Source organism: Cornus florida, unplaced genomic scaffold (assembly GCF_030987335.1).
Source record: "Cornus florida cultivar Cherokee Brave unplaced genomic scaffold, ASM3098733v1 CherokeeBrave_3.0.0_Hap2_Chr01, whole genome shotgun sequence".
Lineage (NCBI taxonomy): Eukaryota > Viridiplantae > Streptophyta > Magnoliopsida > Cornales > Cornaceae > Cornus > Cornus florida.
The window spans coordinates 116,218,960-116,240,870 of record NW_026775571.1 but is presented as its reverse complement, the minus strand read 5'-3'; the positions used below and the strand labels follow the sequence as shown (position 1 = coordinate 116,240,870).

The window sequence follows — 21,911 nt, the reverse complement described above, 5'->3', positions numbered from 1 at the left end:
GCCTAAGGATGTCAAACAACTTTCAATTCGATCTTCAACACAAATATTATATATATATATATATATATATATATATTTATTTATTTATTTATTTATTTGGTAAGGATGATAAACAACTTTCAATTTTTTCTTTAAACAAATACCAATTTAGCTTGGTTTGTTTTGTTTGACAAAATACAAATCATGTGTGACAATTATTAAAGGTAGAAGAACAAAATTCTTATTTCACTTTGCATTTAGATTGGTTTGATTTGTTTGTCCATCTTTTTTAAAACCCTTGCATAGTAGTACTCCCTTAAAAATGCCATAATTATTCAACTTTTCGTTTTGAGACATTTGAAAATAATAAATTTATTTGTTCATATTTAATAAATACTTGCATAATACTCCACCTTTCTATGCCGTGATGTCTCAAAATGCTATTCTATTTTTGAATAAAATGATTTATCATTTTAAACCATCTTTTGATAATGAACTATGCTACAATGCTCGACAAAATCAAATCACCCCAACTGCGGCTTATTGGCAAGGCCGGTTTTGTAAGGAAAATGCTATTTTTCTTAAACAATATATTTTTTATTTTTAATTAAGGGATAGTTTGTTTAGAATTTTAAGAGGGCACATGCATTAATATTAAAAGGCTGGGGTATTATCTAGTGTCCTAGTTGGTAGAACATTCAAATCTTCAAATGGGCGTGTTTGTGTTTAAGTTCTCCTCGCCCTAATTAATTTGTCAAGAAAAAAAAGAAAAAAATACAAAATTGACCTCACATGATTGTATCAAACAGTCCACAATAAATTTGCATTAAAATTCAACTTTTTTTATTTCATTGAATGCATCACGATTCATTTTTATTTGGGCAAAATAGTGAAAGAACATTTTGTGAAGTTAATACTGAGGTATTAATGAAATCTGAAAATAAAACTAGATAAGGATTTTGAGTGTAATGGTAATAGCTTTATCCTTTTACTGAAGCTACTAGATACAAAAATGTTAAATATTCCACCTGTATTTTTAAATTTTACTCTCTCACATCACTAAACAATGTTTAATTACAAGAGAAAAGTTTTGGACGGTATGATTAATGCTTTGATCATTGCATTGATTTGAAAGTGAAAAACATTAAATTCTCGTAAATAGAATAAAAATTAGTATTCATAAAAAAAAAACAATAGAAAAATTAATTGAATAGAATGTCATACAAATATTTTCAAAATAGAGTATATAAATGAGAAGTTGAGAGGGCGCGTGGTGGAAATCAAAATTGGAAAAAGAGTTAGTTTTGTTTGGTGTTTGTCCTCATTAAAATCAAAATTAAATAGTTTATCTTCTCAACGTATGGAAGGATGGTGTTGTCGCAGTCGCAAAGTTCAGGAAAAACAGAATTGTCGGCTGCAGCACTCACCAATGCGTGTGCGCCAGTGTATATATCTAGTACTGTATATATCTATATCCTATATCTATCTGTCACTAATCTTATACCCTTCTCTTTTTCTGATCTTTCACGCCCTCCCTGTTCCCGACCCACCACGCACAAAATGCAAGGTGTATTCTCAATCCTCAACCCTATGATTTAAATCACCTCGAGATCCGATAATCATCACCCCCTCCTTCCACTTTGCCCTCTTCTGTCCCAAACTTCATCCTGCTCTATATTCGCTTTGTGTTGTATTGCATTCCCCTGTAAATGAATGTAACATAGTTATTATTATTATTTTTTCCAATGTAATTATATAGTTATTTTGAGTATGTAACACAATTTATAGGTGAATGAAATAATTGTATTGCATCTGTATGAATTGTGTTACAATTTTGATTTATTTGAGTTACATGTTTGAATTAAGCGTAGTATATGTGAATTTTATTGCAATTTTATTTTTTTAATTTTTATTTAATTATGCTAAACACATTCTAAGTACGAGAAACTTCTCGGTCCTTGTTTTGAGAGATAAGTAATTATTATTATATTAACTATGGATCCTCTTATGAAAAAGATATTTGGTGTGCTCATGCATCATGTACCAAGTATATCAGAATCGCCCGTATTATAAAAAATGAACTGTTATGATTGCCCGGTGCCACCACACCCGATATATTATCCCTCTCATGGCCTCTTTGGTTTAAGAGTTAGTTTGTGTGGTTAACCTAACTGTTAATGAAATTCCTTGTTGACTTTATGTGAAATATTCGGTTGACAGAGGGCTTCCAAAAGTTTGAGAATTGGTACAGAGATAAGAAATTATACTAACCGGCTTATGAACTTAGTGATATTGCTTCATATTTTTAAAATAGAATAATGCTATCATGAAGTTGACCTTATGAAAATTGACATCAACTCTTTATTTTTTGTAATAATCATGTGTGATGAATATTATGAAATCAAATTTCCTAAACACACAAATCAATCAAATTCTTATATTTTTTTGACTTCATTTAATCAACTTAAATTATTATCTTTAACTATTTCATATAATTTTATTTTATAATTATTTGAGCTGATTTTTCACAGCAAAATGAATTTAATATTGACCATCTTTATTGGTGGAGGATGTAATTTGTGTATTTTTTTTCTTTCGAAATGTACTAAATTAAAAAAAATCTCATAACAAACTGTCATGAGATTTTTCTCACAGAAGAATTACTTTTTAAAACAAGTACTTATGTTACATACCTAAAATAAGTGTGAAATATTATTATGTTACATGCTTAAAACAAGTGTGTTCCAAAAGAGCTTAACTCAACTACAGTATTTTAATTTTTGGCAAGAACCCAACATCTACAGTACTAGACACACGCCTACTCATGTTGTGTGTACTCGTGTAAAAAAAAAAAACAAACAACCTTAGTGATAGAGATGTCTATATATACAATGTACTACTATTTTTAATTTTGGTAAGCTGGTAAGACTCCCATATCCTATCCTATCTTATAATCCCTGTTTGGTCTTTGGACAGTAAACGGAGTAGTATCTAGAACTAGAACTAGAAGAAGCTCATTTCTTCCCTCTCTTTCTAGAAGCCAAGCAAGGATGCTGCTTCTCTTACTTTTTTTCTTTCTGTCTCCACCAATCGCTCTCTCTCTCAACCAAGAGGGTCTCTATCTCCAGCGAGTCAAGCTAGGCTTCGACGACCCAGACGGTGTCTTATCCAACTGGAACGACCGAGACGACTCGCCATGTCACTGGTACGGTGTCACCTGCGACTCGGCCACCGGCTCCGTCAACTCAGTCGACCTCTCCAACGCCAACATCGCCGGTCCCTTCCCTTCTCTCCTCTGTCGCCTTCGCAGCCTCACTTTCATCTCTCTCTACAACAACTCCATCAACTCAACCCTCCCCTCCGATCTCTCCACTTGTCAGAATCTCGAGCACCTCAACCTCGCCCAGAACCTCCTTACCGGAACACTACCGGACGCCATAGCCGACCTCCCAAATCTCAAGCACCTCGATTTGACTGGAAACAATTTCTCCGGCGACATTCCGGTTACTTTTGGGAGTTTCCGGCGACTCGAGGTTATTTCTCTTGTTGAGAACCTTTTCGACGGGGTCATTCCGGGGTTTTTGGGGAATATTTCGACTCTGAAACAGCTCAACCTCTCGTACAACCCATTTTCGCCGAGTCGGATCCCGCCGGAGCTCGGGAATCTGACGAACCTCGAGATCTTGTGGCTCACTGGCTGTAACCTAATAGGCTCGATCCCTGCCTCGTTGGGTCGACTCCAGCGACTCATTGATTTGGACTTGGCGCTCAACAACCTCAACGGTCCGATTCCTAGTTCGCTCACTGAGTTGTCGAGCGTTGTTCAGATAGAGCTCTACAACAACTCGTTATCCGGCGAGTTACCGGCGGCGGGATGGTCCAAGTTGACCGCATTGCGATTACTCGATGCATCGATGAACGAGTTGAACGGGACGATTCCGGACGAGTTGTGTTCTCTACCTCTCGAATCGCTGAATCTGTATGAGAATCAACTCGAAGGTGACTTGCCAGAGAGTATCACGAAATCGCCGAATCTATACGAATTACGTATATTCGGAAATCGTCTCAGTGGGGTTTTGCCAAAGGATCTTGGCAAAGTGTCGCCATTAATGTGGGTTGATGTATCGAGCAACAATTTCTCGGGAGAAATTCCGGCGAGTTTGTGTGAAATGGGCGAATTGGAAGAGCTCCTGATGATATATAACTCGTTTTCCGGTCAAATACCGGCGAGTTTGAGCGAATGTCGGAGTTTAACACGTGTCCGGTTGGGGAACAACCACTTTTCCGGCGAAGTTCCGGCTGGATTTTGGGGGCTTCCACACGTGTTCTTGCTAGAGCTGGTCAACAATTCGTTTTCCGGCGGAATTGGTAAAACCATTGCCAGTGCGACTAATTTGTCGTCTCTAATTATTTCCAAAAACAGTTTCAGCAGTGAAATTCCAGAGGAAATTGGGTGGTTGGAGAATTTGGTGGAATTTTCTGGAAGTGACAACCGGCTAACGGGGTCGTTACCGTCTAGTATCATGAATCTTGGACAGTTGGGAAAGCTTGATCTTCAAAATAATGGCTTATCTGGTGAGCTTCCAAGTGAACTTCGTTCTTGGAAGAAGCTCAATGAGCTAAATCTTGCAGATAACGATTTTTCCGGGAATATTCCCGAGGAAATTGGAAGCTTGTCTGTGCTTAATTATCTTGATCTTTCCGGGAATAGATTTTCCGGGAAAATCCCATTCAGTTTGCAGAACTTGAAGGTCAATCAGCTGAATTTGTCGAATAATCGCCTTTCTGGCGATATTCCTCCTTTGTTTGCTAAGGAGATGTATAAAAATAGCTTCTTGGGGAATCCGGGCTTGTGCGGTGACATAACTGGTTTGTGTGATGGTAGAGGCGATTCTAAGAACTTAGGTTATGTGTGGTTACTCCGATCTATCTTTATACTAGCCGGGCTAGTTCTTATTGTGGGTGTTGTTTGGTTTTACTGGAAGTATAGGAGTTTCAAGGGAAAAAAAGCTATTGACAAATCGAAATGGACTTTGATGTCATTTCATAAATTGGGTTTTAGTGAATATGAGATCTTGGATTCTCTTGATGAAGATAATGTGATAGGAAGTGGATCTTCTGGAAAAGTTTACAAGGCTGTTCTTAGCAATGGAGAGGCGGTGGCGGTGAAAAAGCTATGGGGAGGATCGAAAATAGCCGATGAGAGTGGTGATGTTGAGAAGGGTCAGATTCAAGATGATGGATTTGAGGCAGAGGTTGGGACATTGGGAAAGATTAGGCATAAGAACATCGTTAAGCTATGGTGTTGTTGCACTACAAGGGATTGCAAGCTTTTGGTTTATGAGTATATGCCTAATGGAAGCTTGGGAGATTTACTTCATAGTAGCAAAAGTGGGCTATTGGACTGGCCAACAAGGTATAAGATAGCACTTGATGCAGCTGAGGGGCTTTCTTATCTGCATCATGATTGTGTTCCTGCGATCGTGCACAGAGATGTGAAATCGAACAACATCTTGTTGGATGGCGATTATGGAGCTCGAGTGGCGGATTTTGGGGTGGCGAAGGTGGTTGATGCAAGTGGAAAGGGGCCTAAATCGATGTCGGTCATTGCAGGATCTTGTGGTTACATTGCACCAGGTTAGTGATTCAAATTTTTTGATCATCTCGATTTGATCTGTGATCATACTTAATTATGGTTAATAGGTTCTCCTAAATATTTTATCATATTACCTGCATGCTAGTTTGAAATTTAGACTGTTGTGTTCATTCATTAGTATTTATTGATCAGTATAGTATAGTCAGCATATGTGTTCTGTTCTTGATTCACAAGTCTATTGAATTTCTGAATGGTGTTAAATGTTAATCTGTAACAGTTGGTAAATATTGACTCTGCTATGTGCAGTGCTTTTATGTCTACTTTGAAATAGATTACACTAGTCATTGATTTTTGGTCTGTGGCTGATACTTAAATTTAATGAGCAATATTTACTATATGCAGAGTTTGAAATAGATTGTATTAGCAATCATGTTACTTAGTTTGACAACTAAAAATGTCTTGCTGATCACTCTTAATTTTGCAATTAAATTTAGATGAAAGTTGTTGGATTCATTGTGTTAATTTCTTGTAATCAGTCCAAACAAGTGATACTTAGCATTTGTAATTGGTACTTATACTCAATTTTCACATTGCAGAATATGCATACACACTCCGAGTTAACGAGAAGAGTGACATATACAGCTTTGGCGTGGTCATCCTTGAGTTAGTCACAGGGAGACTCCCAGTTGATCCCGAGTTCGGGGAGAAGGACTTGGTGAAGTGGGTGTGCACTACTTTGGACCAGAAAGGCATAGACCACATAATCGACCCGAAGCTAGATGGTTGTTTCAAAGAAGAGATATGCAAAGTTTTAAACATTGGCCTCCTCTGCACAAGCCCCCTCCCTATCAACCGCCCCACCATGAGGAGGGTGGTAAAAATGTTGCAAGAATTGGGTGCCGAAAACCATCCCAAGACTGCTAAGAAAGATGGCAAATTGTCCCCTTATTACTACGAGGAAGCCTCTGATCATGGAAGCGTAGCTTGAGAAAGGTTTTGCACCAAGTCCGGTCACCATCAAAATGGATATATAGTATAATTCAAGGAGAGTGAAACTGTGAAAGTGAAGTTGCCCTCCCTGTTTGGCAAACTTCTAGCGTCCATCGCACCACTGGTGTTTGATTTCATGAGGGAAAGGAAGAGAAGTGAAGTGAAGTTGAATTCTAGAATAGAGAGAGGGAGAGTTACTATGGATTTGATGTTTTTATTATGCATTGTAAATTTATTGATAATCAAAGTTTTTCTTCCTAAGAAAGAGAAGGAAAGTTCTTTTCTAACCAGCTTTGAAGCATGCATTAAGGCCTCTTATTCAGTGTTGACAGCCTATTATATACACTTTCTTGATAGTGATTTCTTTGTAGCATCTCAAAGGTGATATATATATATATATTTTCCATCTAATCAAACAAGTCTCAGGTGGTTACCATTCAAAAAAAAAAATGTCTCAGGTGGTTGCTTGCAATGTCCTTGGGACTTTAATGGCAACTACTATTGTGGCTGCTGGTTTTGTGAGGTGAAATGTCCCAATAATAGGAATTTGTTGAGACTCCTCCAGGTTAAATTCTTTGACTAGTCTCTGGTGGAGGAGATTTTTACAGTGGTTTTGGTCCCCCCTAAATTTACCACATACCTATATGTATATATATATATATAAATCCGCAGAAGACAGCTATGTATGAATTAATGAGGGTTGGTAATTGGTATTTGATGGTCCCTTCTCATTTATGTGAGCAGCTTCCATTGCCTCTGGTCCTCTCTTTGCAGAAGTGCATGAAATCATTTACTAAAAAATACTGTAACTAGAGACCCTTGGCTAGGAATTAACAGACAATTTAATTCTTCGTATTAGTTTGTTTCTTGATTTTAGAAAGTGGCCGACAGAAAGCTTATACTGTTTTTATGATCTACATGTATTTTCACAAAAAAAAATGCATGTATGTACACATACATGCATAGATACACTTTCTCCTCAAATCCATGTTATAGTCGTCAACAGTAAAATCTTGAAACAAAATGAAAATTACCTTTATTTTCTGGTAAAATATTTGAATTTTGTTTGGTTTTTGAGATTGTGGTAGAAAAGAAAAAGAGGAAATGATTTATTTACCCTGAAAGAGATTTTTTTGTAAAGATGTTACTTAACTAGTTTTAGTGGTTATCTTTAATTTTCTTTTGTTGTGGTTTTCTTCTAGAAAAGGACCTGATATGATATGATGATTGAAAAATTGACACAAGTCCCATTCTTACTCTTAGGAAAACCTCCTTGTCTTTACACTTTGGTTTTATTGGTTGAAGTGTCCGCTACACAATGTTAAAAAAATGAGTGAAGTTCTCATACTCTCTGCGTGTTTTGTTCTCACTTTCACTTTGTTACTTGGATTTTGTGACTTTGACCCTTCTTTTATGTGCGACACATTTTGTGACGAGGCCCAAACATAATTTTTTAAGGCAGGAGTAGACCTGTATATGACATTGTCCCAATTAAAAAGGCCTTCTGTTATGGGCTTAACCTAATGACACTGCTAGCCCAAGTCATTGACTTGCTCAGTTGCATCCCTATGACTGAACACAAAACTACACAAGTAGTTTAAATTTGTAAGGTCTTACACACACACACTCTCTCTCTCTCTCACACACACCATATAAATGCATATCTGAGTTTCAGTTTCATCCTCAAAATTTAAGCCATAACAGATGTAGGTAAGACATCACTGAACCAATTATTGAAGGAAGCACAAGTCCACTTCACACTCTCCTCTGTAAGGAGTTAATGCAACCTTTGCTGTTTAGGTCACCTGCAACTGCCAATGAAATATATTCACTCTTTAGCACATAAGTGGTTGGAAACAATAAAATTCTTGATTGAGACGGAAATACGTGTTCATTGTTGATTTTAAGATACTCTACCTTTATCCTTTATAATTATAGATGAGAGTTTTTGTTGAACACTGGTGATTGTAGTAGCAAAAAAAAAAGAAAAAAAAAAATTAAGCGGTAAGGGAAATCTTTGAAGTCGTACTGTGCTTGATAAATCCATTTAAAAATTTTTTTTTTTTTAAAAAAAAAAAAAAAAAAAAAAATTGAACCGAGTGAGCCCCAGATCGATTGTATGACATTACTTGTGCGAACCCCACCATGTGTGGTGGAAATTGGAATCCACAGCCTCACCAGCCATATAGGCTGATTGGACCCAGTAGCATTGCCATTATTATTACTGTTTGTTTGTTTTTAATTTAAATGACTAACATACTCCTAATACTTGAATGTTTGCTCTTGTGTATTCAGATTTCTGAGCTTCAAAGCAAATTTCAATATCCATGGAAAAATCAAACAATTAATTGATTTGTGCTGTTTTTACTGAACCTTTGGATCTGTGTCGCATGATGCAAGAAATGTTTGTGTATGGTTGTAACAAAAGTCACAAAATTAAGATGACAATCAAGAAACAAGACTAATTTCTGAGAATTTTTTTTTTTTTTCAAAAAACACGAAAAAAAATAAACATGCATTATACAAGACACAAATATTTATGTAGCGAGAGATCTATCACTATGCAAAAAGAGGATTTCAACTCCAAACTCTCTTTTACTCTCTTAAAAGACTTTTAACGTTCTTTCATGCCTCATGAACCGCAAGAGAAAATGAGTAAAATTTATTTTTTCATTTTTCAGATTATAACCAAGTCCGAGTCAAAACAAACTTGGACCACAATTTCAAATAATACACTTCCATATCCATAACCTATCACCTACTTAGAAATGTTTGTGTATATAATACACATCCATAACCTATTACCCATATATATATGTGCATTTCAATTTATATATACTTCTGAATTATAATAATTCGAGTCTTACAGTCCCACTTGCATCAGTAGAAAGTAAGGTCGACAAAACAAAACAGAAATGCTAAAGATAAAATAAAGGAAAGGATTAATTTTTTTTGATAATTTATTGTAATTGGGCACGTTTTAAAAAAACAATGGGATATCCAATAGCCCTTGACCACATGCATGAACAATTTCTATTATTTCAAATTATTGGGGGCATCCAACTTCATGACATAACTAAATTGTAACAGATTTCCAACTTTCTTAATCAACCCTAACTTTCAAATATTACACATTTACGTCAATATATAGATACACGCTTTTTATTCTCTCAACTAATATCCTACTTCCCATCTCATACACAAACCAATTTCAACTCTAGACTTTATAGACTGGGCAATGATTATTTTCGTCATCTCCCTCCTCACAACTCAATACAAATAGGTCACAAAATTAGACAAAACCACCATACACAAACCAATTTCAACTCTAGACTTTATAGACTGGGCAATGATTATTTTCTTCATCTCCCTCCTCACAACTCAATACAAATAGGTCACAAAATTAGACAAAACCACCAACGTTACACGAGTACTGCTCATGTAGAGAAAATTTCTTACTATGCGTCATATATATATATATATATATATATATATATATATATATATAACCCTCCTTTCAACATCTCTCAATAGTTCTTGTGATCATCCCCTTCATCCTTTGTAAGAAAAAGCCGGTTGAATTAGAGGAAAATCTTCCAACAAAGCTATGTGCACACCCTTATTCGTTAATGGACCTCGATGCAGCCACCCATGGCTTCAACCATCGGAAAATCATTGGAAAGGGTATATGCAGCTGTTTTATCAAGTGGTTAGTTAGTTTTGTAAAGCGGATTCATTCTCGGATAGAGCCATGCCGGTTTTTAGGGTTTTCTTTGAGGCTCAAATTTCTCTCCATAGCTCATCAACCCCATGCAGTCCCCATAATAGGGTTTTCAGAAGCTCCAGGTGGTATGAAATAATTTAATTTCTTTTTTATTTCGTAGGTTGTTCGTTTATATATATATATATGTATATAAACGTTTTCTATCCTCTTTAATTTCTAAGAACTATAACAATTTCGTAGGATGAAATGGATGGATGGATGATATTATATATGTGTGTGTGTGATGGTATACGTGAACAAAATCCCAAAGTCCCAATTTGGACCGGTATGTTGCCATCCGTAGCTGTCTTTTTTTTTCTCACTCCACCTGTGAGCCTGCTGAAATGCTGAATTAATTATTTTACTGTGGAGAAAGCACGCAGACATTCATTTTCAGAAGTTCTACAATACTAGAGAATATCGTATCCGAGTCTCACAATCGTTGAATCATCTATCCAGTAGATCTCATCACCACATCTAACGATAGCATTGGATATAATTTTCCATCCATGTCATTGTCTTGCGCTTTAGATGCACAGAATGTTAAGTCAATTTATAAACTGTTGTTGTTTAGTCTATATCTATACTTAGATACGCATATTGTTAAGTTAATTCATAATCTCTTGTTTCTAAATTTCATGCTTGGTGTATTATTGATGACATTGCATTAGTGCGAGGACTAAGAGTATGTCTTGCCATTAAGTTTTCGTACTCTTCTGGGATTTGATGATCGGTAATTAGTCCTCACTTATTTTATGGGTAGGTTGTGAGTATTTTACCTAACCAAAAATAAAAAGAAATCTCAACTATACATTTATATATATTACGGAGTACAATTTATATTGAAATATAATATCTCGAGTTTATATATATAATATCTCGAGTCCCACTTGCATGACCGTTAAGGTCAACCAGAAAACAGTAATGTTAAAAGACACAAAATAAATAAATAAATAAATAAATTAATTAATTAAAAAGATTTTAAAATTTTGATAAATTATTGCTATTATTGGGCACGAGTTAAAAACAATGGGGTACATGGTGTTCAATAGCCTTTGATCTCACACTATTATTTCAAATTATTGGGAACATCCAACTTCATGACATAACTAAACCTTGTGACAAGTATATTTCCAACTTTCTTAATCAATCCTAACTTTCAAAGATTACATATTTACGTCAATAGATACACTCTTTTTCTCTCTCTAAGTCATGTCCTACTTCCCATCTCATACATATACCAATTTCAACTATAGATTTTTATGGACTGGCCAATGATTAATTTCTTAATCTCCTTTCTAACAACTCAATACAAATAGGTCACAAATTTAGACAAAACCACCATTAAGCAACTAATAGAAAAATCTCCAACATGAGTACTCATGTTGAGAAAATTGCATACCATGCCATCACGACCCTCCTTTCAACATCTCTCATACTTCTTGGGATCATCCTCTTCATCTTTTGTAAGAAAAAACCGGTTGAATCCGAGGAGAATCCTTCAACAAAGAACTGTGCACACCATTATTCGTTAATCGATGTCGATGCAGCCACCGATGGCTTCAACCATAGGAGAATCATTGGAAAAGGTCACTTAGGAACTGTATACGCAGCTGTTTTAACAAGTGGTCAGCTAGTTGCAGTAAAGCGGATTCATTCTTGGATTGTATTGAGCCATGCCGGTTTAGGGTTTTCTTCAATTCTCAAATCGCTCTCCTTAGCTCATCACCCCCATGTAGTCCCCACATTAGGGTTTTCGGAAGCACCAGGTGAGAGGATCATCATAATGGAGTTTGTTGGCATGAAGAGTCTGGAATTTTATTTGCATCAAAACTCTGATGGGGCGTCTCTTTTGGATTGGGGGCGGCGCCTGAGGATTGCAGCTGGAGTGGCTGAAGGTGTCAAATACTTGCATGAAGTGATGGTTCCTCATGTAGTGCATGGTTGCATCAAGCCCTCGAATATATTGATAGATGTGAATTTTCGTGCTAAGGTATGTGATTATGGGCTATATTTCTTGGCGCCACAAGAGCTGAAAGGTCTTGAAGGGTATGTGGATGATGAATATTGGGTTGAGAGAATGGTTGCTTCAAAGGAATGTGATGTTTATGGTTTTGGGGTGGTTTTGTTGGAGCTATTGAGTGGGAGGAAAAGTGAAGATGGTTTGCTTGTCCATTGGGCATTGCCTTTGATTAAAGAAATGAAGATTAGTGAAATTTTGGACCCTAGGCTTGTAATACCTTTTGATCTGAAGCCTCTTGTTAGATTGGCTAAAGTTGCTTTAGCTTGTGTTGGTAACTTTAGGAAAAATAGGCCTTCTATTGCTCAAGTGGCTACTATTTTGACCAATTTAAATTTGGAGCTTTGTTTCGATTCTTTTGAGAAATAAGGTCCCTAAGCACCTATTCTAAGTAATTGGCCACCCTCTAAAGTGAGCCACATGTTACGTCTCGTTATGTAAGGAGGTTATGCTATGTTAAGAATACGTACGCTGAATAGGACCCTACGAGTTTGTAACTCTGCTAAATCTTTATGTACTTTTGGTCTTATGATTTATTTGACTTTAAAGTAACACTGAAATTTCAATATTGAATCAAGAAAGTTGGCAGGTGGTTTGTCTTTTAGGTGGTGATTTTAATTTTTGTTTTTGTGTGGAATTAGGGGATATTTTGGTGGTGAGAGGGTCCTAGAGCCCAAATCATCGATCAATTCTGTTGTGATGTGTCCCTTATCAGTTATTAGCTTGTCAATTCTTAATTATTTTGTGTTTGCAGGGTACACATAAATCATTTCGTTAAGAATAATTCTTACCAATGCAGGTACGTACATCATCCACAAATCACATATGCTTTCTCCGTTAAAACGGGTGTTTTTTTTTTTTTTTTTTTGGGAAGAATTGTTTATGAGAGTTACGATTTTTTTTAAGTGATATTTTTTTTAGGACGAAAAAAATATTTAATAAGTTCTTGAATGCCCAATTGATTCTTGAAGTTGTATAAAAAATTGAATCCTCATGAGACAAAAATATTTTATTATATCAAATATATATATATATATATATATATATATATATATATATATATATTATATGACACTATTTTCATATAGCAACAAAAAGGTGTAGCTTAATAATTCTTATTCGCCTTTCCGACAAGAACATGTGTAAAATACATTGACACGCTTTGAGGTTTGGGAAAAGGACATGTAGAGGAAAGATGACTTATTTTTGGATAATCACACCCCCTTGTGATTTTTGTCACCCAAATAGAGCCTTAAAATATGTGAAAAGTCCAGTTTACCCTTTACTATTTTATTTATTTTAATTATAAAATATCAAAATATTCAAATAACCAAATTACCCCAACCTCAACCTTGCCGGAGCTCTACCACCGTCAAATTATAGCTGGAATCTGACACCAAGCCCACAATTCTCCTCCCCACCTAGAAGGTGGACTTAGACTCAAGCCAGCCAACGTTGCTGAGATTGAACCTGAAGCCACCTACCACCACCACCACCATGGCCGCCGCCACCACCACCAGTCCTCTTATCTCTCTCTAACCTCCTACCACCACCCACAATCGGCACCTCCTCCACAGCTCACCCATCGTACAAAACAACCATCTCCACCCTTTCACCACTACCACCCACAATCGGCACCTCTACTTCTCACCCACCATACAAAACAACCTTCTCCACCCCTTCACCGCATCAACTCACCTCTCATAATCACCGAAACCCTAAATCATCAACATCACCACAACCACGAAATTCCTAAATTGTCCGAGTGAAAAGCCCTGCGTGAAATGCAAGACCCAATAAACTCTCCTTTTAACATCTTTAACCCTCCATTTTTGTTCTATCCACACACACACACACACACACACACACACACACACTAAATCATCAACATCACCACAACCACGAAATTCCTAAATTGTCCGAGTGAAAAGCCCTGCGTGAAATGCAAGACCCAATAAACTCTCCTTTTAACATCTTTAACCCTCCATTTTTGTTCTATCCACACACACACACACACACACACACACACACAGGCGCAATCTGTGACCTTCCACTTCCAATTCCAGCGACGGCGCGCAATCTGTGACCTTCCACTTCCAATTCCAGCGACGGCGAAGAGAAACGAACCGGACGACGGCGACGATGATCAAACTATCCGATGACGAACAGCCACGATTCTGATGATGCGAAGAAAACCAACGAAGATGTAGTCCATATCAGCTCTGAGATCGTAGGGCTTCGAATCGCTGTTGAATTTCGGAACAAAGGACTCGAACGGCGATACAGAAAGAAAAGGGAAGAGGGGTACTTTACACAGGTGTTCGGGTTAGGGTTTGAGATGGGTTTGGGTTAAGGGTATTTAAGTCAATTTAATGTCAATTTTATATCAAAGGGTAATAAGGTCAATTCACCATCTTTAGGGTCTTTTTGTCTATTTTTCAAACTTGAATGTCATTGTCCAAAAATTAGCTAACTTTCCTCTGCATGACCTTTCCCCAAACCTCAAGGGGTTTCTATGTACTTTACCCTAAGAACATTAAGGGTTCAAGTTCCATAAAGATATTGTGAATGTACAAGTATATTTCTTACTAATTAAAAAAAAAAATAAAATAAAATAAAAAAATAGATAGGACATTGTCAAAAAAATCTCCCAATCTCGATCTTATTAGTCACAAAAATGTGTATTAGAGAAAGTTAAAATAAGTAAATATTAACCGTCAGTAGTTCAATAATCCAGCGATATCAGACCTCTATTTTTTTTAAAGACAAGCCCGAGTTCGATCTTTAATGAAAGAGAATGCATGAGTGATCGAATTACTTTAACTTCTAAAAATAAAATATATATAAAAAAAAGCTAGGTAGATTCACCCACCAGGATGGTTGGAGAATGTTCAATCAATTAGATGTGCTAGCTCACAATTGTGACATGGACTACACTAAATACTGATTACTATTGAGTGTTGAAAAAAAAAAAAAAAAAAAAAGAGAGTGATTTTGGGTATTGTGTATATTTATGTTTTGTGAATTCTTACAAAATGCCTCTTCTGTATTTGCCACTTTTTTGTTTTTTAGTTTGACTCACCTTTTGAATTCACCTGAACTAAAAAATATGATCCACTGAAGCCCCTCCAATCCCATTCATCAATGGATATCTAATCCTATATATATATATATATATATATATATATATTCTTCAATGATGGTACTGTTGGGCTCTTAAAACATCCATAATCCATACATTGAAAAAAAATGTTAAATTGTGCACTTCCCTATTGTTTTTAAAAGAAAATTAATTTGTATTTCAGTGCAGCTTTTGTGGGAGTGTATTTGAAGTGTAAACGTTAGATGTGGTTAACAAACAACTGTGTGCTAGACTAGAAGGCCCAAATGGTTTGGGCTGGACCATATATCGGTCGGGCATTCACCAAAATTTATGATAATAAACACATACAATGGGCCTAAAATGTCGGCCCAATTGTAGTCTTAAAACACATGTTTTGTAACCAGCACGTCGGACCAGGAAGTCCAAGCCAGGCACCTGAACGAGCTTAAAACAGATGGTCCCACAGAAGTCCCATCGATCCAGCAAAGAAATGTGTGGTATTTTAATTCCTAATTTTATCCTCTTCACGATAGAAAATAAAAAAGTAATCCATGATCCTGACATATGTGATAAATTACCTCTTGGATTCCAGGTACAGAGCAGACACTCATTATTGTTTGTTTATTTATTTATTCTAAGTTAACCAGGGTTTGGGTTGGTAAAATTCGGATTTTCATCTGCGGACGTATTCTTTAAATAATTATTTGTATTATTCAATTATAAATTTGATACTTTATAAGACAGCAAGCTTAAGTGACTTATCATTAAAATAAGAGCATCTCGAACGATATGTTAAAACACTCTTTTGTATAAAATATACACTATTACATATGATTAGTAATTTTTTTTTCATTCCAGCATTCTGTTAACATATATTGGCACATCACCAATGTGAATTTTACGTAACCACGTAATCATATTTTCTCTCTCAGCCCCCTTTTCCATTCGCGGTTCTCTTTCTTTTCTCTCATTCCTTTACACCTCTTTGTTTTTCACTTTTTCTAGAGCGTCATATAGCAGAATTTACAACTCGCAGTAAAATAGGAACTGCTCGACCATCTTTTATTTATTTATTAATAAACATAGATTCATCAATTTCATTTGATCTTATCTTCTGCAATCATCACTGTAGATAATATGATTTTTTTTAAAACTTTTTATTCTTTTACATTCTATCTAATGAAATAAATATGTACTACCTAGCCAAATATTACATATATATTTTAATCACGTTTCTATATAATTGTTGATATAAAACATTTGATTATATAGTTTCCACATACTTGAATCTTATTTTATTATTTGTTATTAAGTTAGAATTCTGGTGGTGACAGGAAATGTTTACTATTAGAGGGATGGGAAAGTAAAATATAGAGGGAAATTATTATTTATTTTCTAATTGAGGAGGATTGGAATGTTAGATTTAATCGCGAAAAAGTAATGTAATTAAGTAGGTTTGTTAAAGTTATGTAGGGTCTTAGGTATGATACGTGGTTGGTTGTTATTGGAAGATATTTTTTTATACAAAAAGTATAAAATAATCGCTAGAGCTAGAATTAGGTAGTACAAAATTTTTGTGTAAATCTACTATGTTACATCAAATTTACACAAAATTATATATACGACGGTCTAAATTCAAACCATCAATTCAATGCTATCAAATATAAATAATAATAAATTTGACATTCTTGACATGTCAAAATATTATGTCTTAACCGTTATGTATATAATTTAGACATTCTTGACATGTGCAACTAAATGTTTCGGCAGATATATTTGACTATATTCTGCGTCGGGTCTTTGTAATTGGATCAAAATTTTAAACTAAAATTGCATCTCATCCTTCACACTAGGCATTATTTTGTAGCACCGACTGGACCATGCAACTGTATCTCACGAGATAAGAGTGAGAAATCTGAAAACTGAGCAAAACTATGTGAATTCGACCCCTTTATTTCTAAATAGGGTTACACTACTTTTTTGTCACTATTATTGTATATCAAAAGTACTGTAAACCATACGTTAAAGTAATCCCTAACAAAACTTCCTCCCGAAGCTTTTGATTGCGTGGCTTCTCGGACAAGCTCAATACATGATTTGGACTTTCGATGCATTTCCATTGGCTGATGATATATGTTTTTTTTGGATAATGTAACAATACTCATATGCGGTTGTCATTTCTCTCAATACTTTACAATTGCCAGCGTGTCACCGCAAACCCTTCCACGTAACCAGGCTGGATGACGCATAAATTAGTGGTAGTAATTTTACCTAAGTGTGTCCCTTTGACTTTTACCAGACAACATTTTAAAAAAATTCATAAATTCTTTTTTGGCAAGGACGTAAGATATTTTTAGTCAAAGATTTTCTTAATAAAACACTTATCTTTTATTTTCATTAGTCAAAAAGTAGTGTTATTCATACCGAACACTTATAATGAATTATTTAATAAAATAATTTTTAATTGAATATTCATACTGAATACAACAATTTTAAATGGGTGCAATTTTAAATTACCAAAGCAATACTTATATAAAAATATTAAATATTGAATTTAGTTTAATGATCCTGCAGCAGCATTACATATCTTGTTAAATGTGAATAACAAGATATTTCTTATCCCTTGTGGGGGATTGTAAAATAAACAAGTTAATTAATATATTCAACATAATTATGTATTTACAAAATACTTTTTAAATTTATCCTATTTCATCGATTTTATTCTCAAATAAAAATTTATTTTTTGAATTTATTTCATGACTGGAATAGGGAAGATACACGTTACACCAGGATATACCAAGCCAATATGGTGTATTATTAGGAATTTGCGTTCATGTGTTGCGTTATGAGTGATACATGTTTGCATTGTCATACTCTTGTGGTGCACAACTTGCAGTAGTGTTAATTTAATAGTGCACAGGACAAGGTGAGAAACATGAGAGAGCATCGGAATCTCCTTCAATGCACTCTTGCAACACGTGAAAAGAAATTAATAGTGCAAGATTTCAAATAATTAATATTAACGGTTTAAATTAGGTAAATACAATATGTTAGTCAGTGTATATGTATCAATCAATATATATCAAGAGATAGAGGATATATACCTTGCTTCAAATGAGAAGTCTACGCGAAGAAATGGATAGTAGAAATGTAGAGGGTTGGTGTAAATTTCTTTTTGCTACTTTCATTTCTGGTATGGTGTATATATAAACTTATAGTTTTACAATATAGCTTTAAGGACACTCTAGGTTGACACTGGAGCTAAAGCACCCTCTCTCTATCTGTGTGTGTGTATGAGTGTGTGTGAGTGTGTGTGTGGTGAGACGTCTCAAAAGAATCAGGTTGCCCCATCTCCACTCTACCCTACTTATTTTCACAGAAGTTTTGTTATTTTTTCTTTACAGACTTATAAATAGAAATAGTAAGCCGTCTTTACTCTTATGTCGATCAAAAAGGCATTTAATTTATTCTGGTACATGTGTATACACACAAAGAAAACCAAACTTGACGTCCAAGCAACCCAATATTTTATCTAGAAAATTCAATATTGTGTTGTTAATTCGGTCCAAGGTTACAAGAAAAGTCTGACCCTTCTCTCTCTTTCTTCTCTGGAGAACTCGGCAACCCAAAGAAGTGGTGAACAAGTTATGCAGTTCCTTCCAAACATCAAGAACAAGAAGAATATTTGGTTATTGAAAAAGTGCTTCAAAATAACGATTTAGTACTTTTCCTTTCTTTCAATTTTTTTTTTTTTTTTCCCTTATATTATTTTCTATTTCTTTCTCACTGTTGTTAGCTAGAATTGTATTGAGTTAGAAGAGAAGTAGAATTACAAGAGGGATGACATGGTGCAATGAGTCTCGCGACGACCACGAAACAGCCATCCAAACAATCTCACCTAATTCTTCCAAACAACAAAGATTTATGATTAATTCTCAAGTGGCTGATGAAACTCGTACCATAACATGCCCTTCATGTGGTCGTAACATAGAATTACATGATCAGGTATTATATCATTTCATTTTCTTCTTATAGTTCTCTATTAATTGTGTGTTTATGAATACTACTAGTCGTTTTACAGTGTAATTATCAATAATTGAGACTTTGAATTAGGCGGGAATTCACGACTTGCCGGGGTTACCAGCCGGAGTGAGGTTCGATCCCTCTGACCAGGAAATTCTTCAACATTTAGAGGCAAAGGTGTTCAGTGATACCCATAAGATTCATCCTCTTATTGATGAATTTATTACTACTCTTGAGGGAGAGAATGGAATTTGCTACACACACCCTGAGAAGCTACCAGGTGATTTTCAAGTACCCTAGCTTGAATTATATATATACTATATGTTTCCATATGTGTGTGTTCATTAGATCTATCATATATGTTAGGGCATGTTCAATTCATTTGCTTTCACTTTCAAATATAGATATATATATCTATATATTAGGGCAAGGTTAGGAATGGCTTCAAGGCCTCTGATTATTAGTATGAAATATTGGATAAAAAAAGATTTGAGAATGATTACCTTGGTGATATCCTAATAATATTTTGGAGTACTTAATACACCTGATCTGCTTTCTCATCTGTATTTCTAATCCTGCCAATTAGATCAAAAAGGATCACCAAGAAACCCAAAAAAAATTTCTGTTCTTGTTCTATCCCCTAGAGGATGTGTTATGTTTACATATTTTATAATGCTCTTTTGAGAGAAAATTTATTAGAGCCTAACTTTCAAAAAATTATCACCTCACTGCATTCTACTCATATATATATATTCTATTATGAGCAAGCCATTTCATTGGTGAATGATTGCTTGTGTCTCTTATAAAGCATTGCCATTGTTTTAAAGTATGAGAAATGCATGTACATGTTAATTAATTCCTTCCGTGCATGATCTGATATGGCACAGGTGTAAGCAAAGATGGCCAAATCCGCCACTTCTTTCACCGGCCTTCAAAGGCGTACACCACTGGGACTAGAAAACGAAGAAAGGTGCAGACGGATGCTGATGGTGGCGAGACAAGATGGCACAAAACGGGCAAGACTAGACCAGTCATCATCGGCGGCTTGGTGAAAGGTTTCAAAAAGATACTAGTGCTCTACACCAACTATGGAAGGCAAAGAAAGCCGGAGAAGACGAATTGGGTAATGCACCAATACCATCTTGGTGACAATGAGGAAGAGAAAGATGGAGAAGTCGTGGTTTCGAAAGTTTTCTACCAAACACAGCCTAGACAATGCAATACTTCAAGTCCTAAAGAATCATCACCACTAGACAAGAAATCAAAGAGAACAAGTACTATTGGTCATGATCATAGTCCAATCATCAAGAACACTGCAGGGTTCATTGAGTATTATAATCCACAATCTTTTATATCTTCTTATGAGATTGGGAGGCAAAACAAAGAAAGCACAACAGCTCAGCTAATTCCAAATTTGGTTGTTCAAGGTGATGGGTCTTCCTTCATTCATCTACCTAACCAATACAACAAGCAAGGTAAAACTTAATTAAGTATATGTGGATCGAGGAGCATTTAGTAGGGGCAAGAATGTCAACGTTTTAATCATTTGGTGGTTGTTTAAGTGTAATACTCAAATAAGTTAAGATTGAGATTTAGTGAGGATGGTTTATTTCTTCAAGTATAGAGACAAATGCATTTGGGTAATTATTGAAAGAGATTGGACAATGTTGTTGTAGTTTATATATATTATTAGGGAGGACATAGTGGAGGTATATGGCACCTATATATATATATAATTATACACGTATGGAAGAGTTATATATTGATTGTAGAAATGTACAAACTCTCTTTTGTTTAGATTTTGTCATTATCTGTACTTAATTTGTTTTTGTGGAAACTCTCTTTTGGCTACTTTTTATTGAATGAATGGAAAATCCTGTTGCAATTTCTCTCTCTCTCTCTCTCTCTCACACACACACACACAAATAACCAGGGCTCAGTTTGGTTGGAGGGGATTGGAAGGAAAAGAAAAAACTAATGGAGGGAAATCAAATGTAATGTTAGGGATTTGGAAGGAAACAAATTATATATGATATGTTAGTTTTGTTATCCTTCTGAAAATGGGAGGAAATGAAAGAAAAGAGAACGAAATTGGGAGGAAATGAAAGGAAAGATAATGAAATGCTAGCTTCTTTAATGAAAATTTGTTTATACCAAATTTAACCTTATTTTTATAAAATGATAAAATCTATGGAAAAAGGTATAGTACTAAATTCATTATAATACTTTCCTTTTATTTCTTCCCCTAAATATTATTACTATCATTTCATTTCTTTTCTTTTATTAATCAACCAAACACAATAAATGGTTAGCTATATCCTCTTCTCTCCTTTCTTTTCTTTTATTTTCTCTCCTGACTAATCTTATCCTTTCTTTTCTTTTGCATTGTACCAAACATAACCTAGATGATGAGTTAAGGCTGTGATGATTAAATAGA

At 35.2% G+C, this 21,911-nt stretch overlaps 3 protein-coding genes across 3 annotated transcripts; all 3 read left to right on the top strand.

Moving 5' to 3' along the window:
• Positions 1 to 2,885: 2,885 nt before the first annotated feature.
• Positions 2,886 to 6,852, top strand: LOC132316066 (receptor-like protein kinase HSL1). Its single transcript, XM_059814570.1, has 2 exons — positions 2,886 to 5,616; positions 6,172 to 6,852. The coding sequence occupies exons 1-2, from the start codon at positions 3,030 to 3,032 to the stop codon at positions 6,561 to 6,563; spliced, it is 2,979 nt and encodes a 992-aa protein (XP_059670553.1). The 5' UTR covers positions 2,886 to 3,029; the 3' UTR covers positions 6,564 to 6,852.
• Positions 6,853 to 11,566: 4,714 nt separating this feature from the next.
• On the top strand, positions 11,567 to 12,824 carry LOC132269061 (serine/threonine-protein kinase-like protein CR4). Its single transcript, XM_059770111.1, has one exon. The coding sequence runs from the start codon at positions 11,701 to 11,703 to the stop codon at positions 12,715 to 12,717; it is 1,017 nt and encodes a 338-aa protein (XP_059626094.1). The 5' UTR covers positions 11,567 to 11,700; the 3' UTR covers positions 12,718 to 12,824.
• Positions 12,825 to 18,907: 6,083 nt separating this feature from the next.
• Positions 18,908 to 21,348, top strand: LOC132316057 (NAC domain-containing protein 73-like). The gene is made up of 3 exons (XM_059814559.1): positions 18,908 to 19,456; positions 19,565 to 19,754; positions 20,362 to 21,348. Exons 1-3 carry the CDS (start codon positions 19,292 to 19,294, stop codon positions 20,958 to 20,960), a joined length of 954 nt encoding a protein of 317 aa, XP_059670542.1. The 5' UTR covers positions 18,908 to 19,291; the 3' UTR covers positions 20,961 to 21,348.
• The last annotated feature ends 563 nt before the right edge of the window (positions 21,349 to 21,911 follow it).

What these genes read in the sequence shown, in the direction of transcription:
- LOC132316066 (XM_059814570.1), top strand. Translation starts at nt 3,030, where the DNA reads ATGCTGCTTCTCTTACTTTTTTTCTTTCTGTCTCCACCAATCGCTCTC. An exon ending in TTGTGGTTACATTGCACCAG is followed by an intron (nt 5,617 to 6,171) that starts GTTAGTGATTCA and finishes TTCACATTGCAG; the next exon opens with AATATGCATACACACTCCGA.
- LOC132269061 (XM_059770111.1), top strand. Translation starts at nt 11,701, where the DNA reads ATGAGTACTCATGTTGAGAAAATTGCATACCATGCCATCACGACCCTC.
- LOC132316057 (XM_059814559.1), top strand. Translation starts at nt 19,292, where the DNA reads ATGACATGGTGCAATGAGTCTCGCGACGACCACGAAACAGCCATCCAA. An exon ending in ACATAGAATTACATGATCAG is followed by an intron (nt 19,457 to 19,564) that starts GTATTATATCAT and finishes ACTTTGAATTAG; the next exon opens with GCGGGAATTCACGACTTGCC. An exon ending in ACACCCTGAGAAGCTACCAG is followed by an intron (nt 19,755 to 20,361) that starts GTGATTTTCAAG and finishes GATATGGCACAG; the next exon opens with GTGTAAGCAAAGATGGCCAA.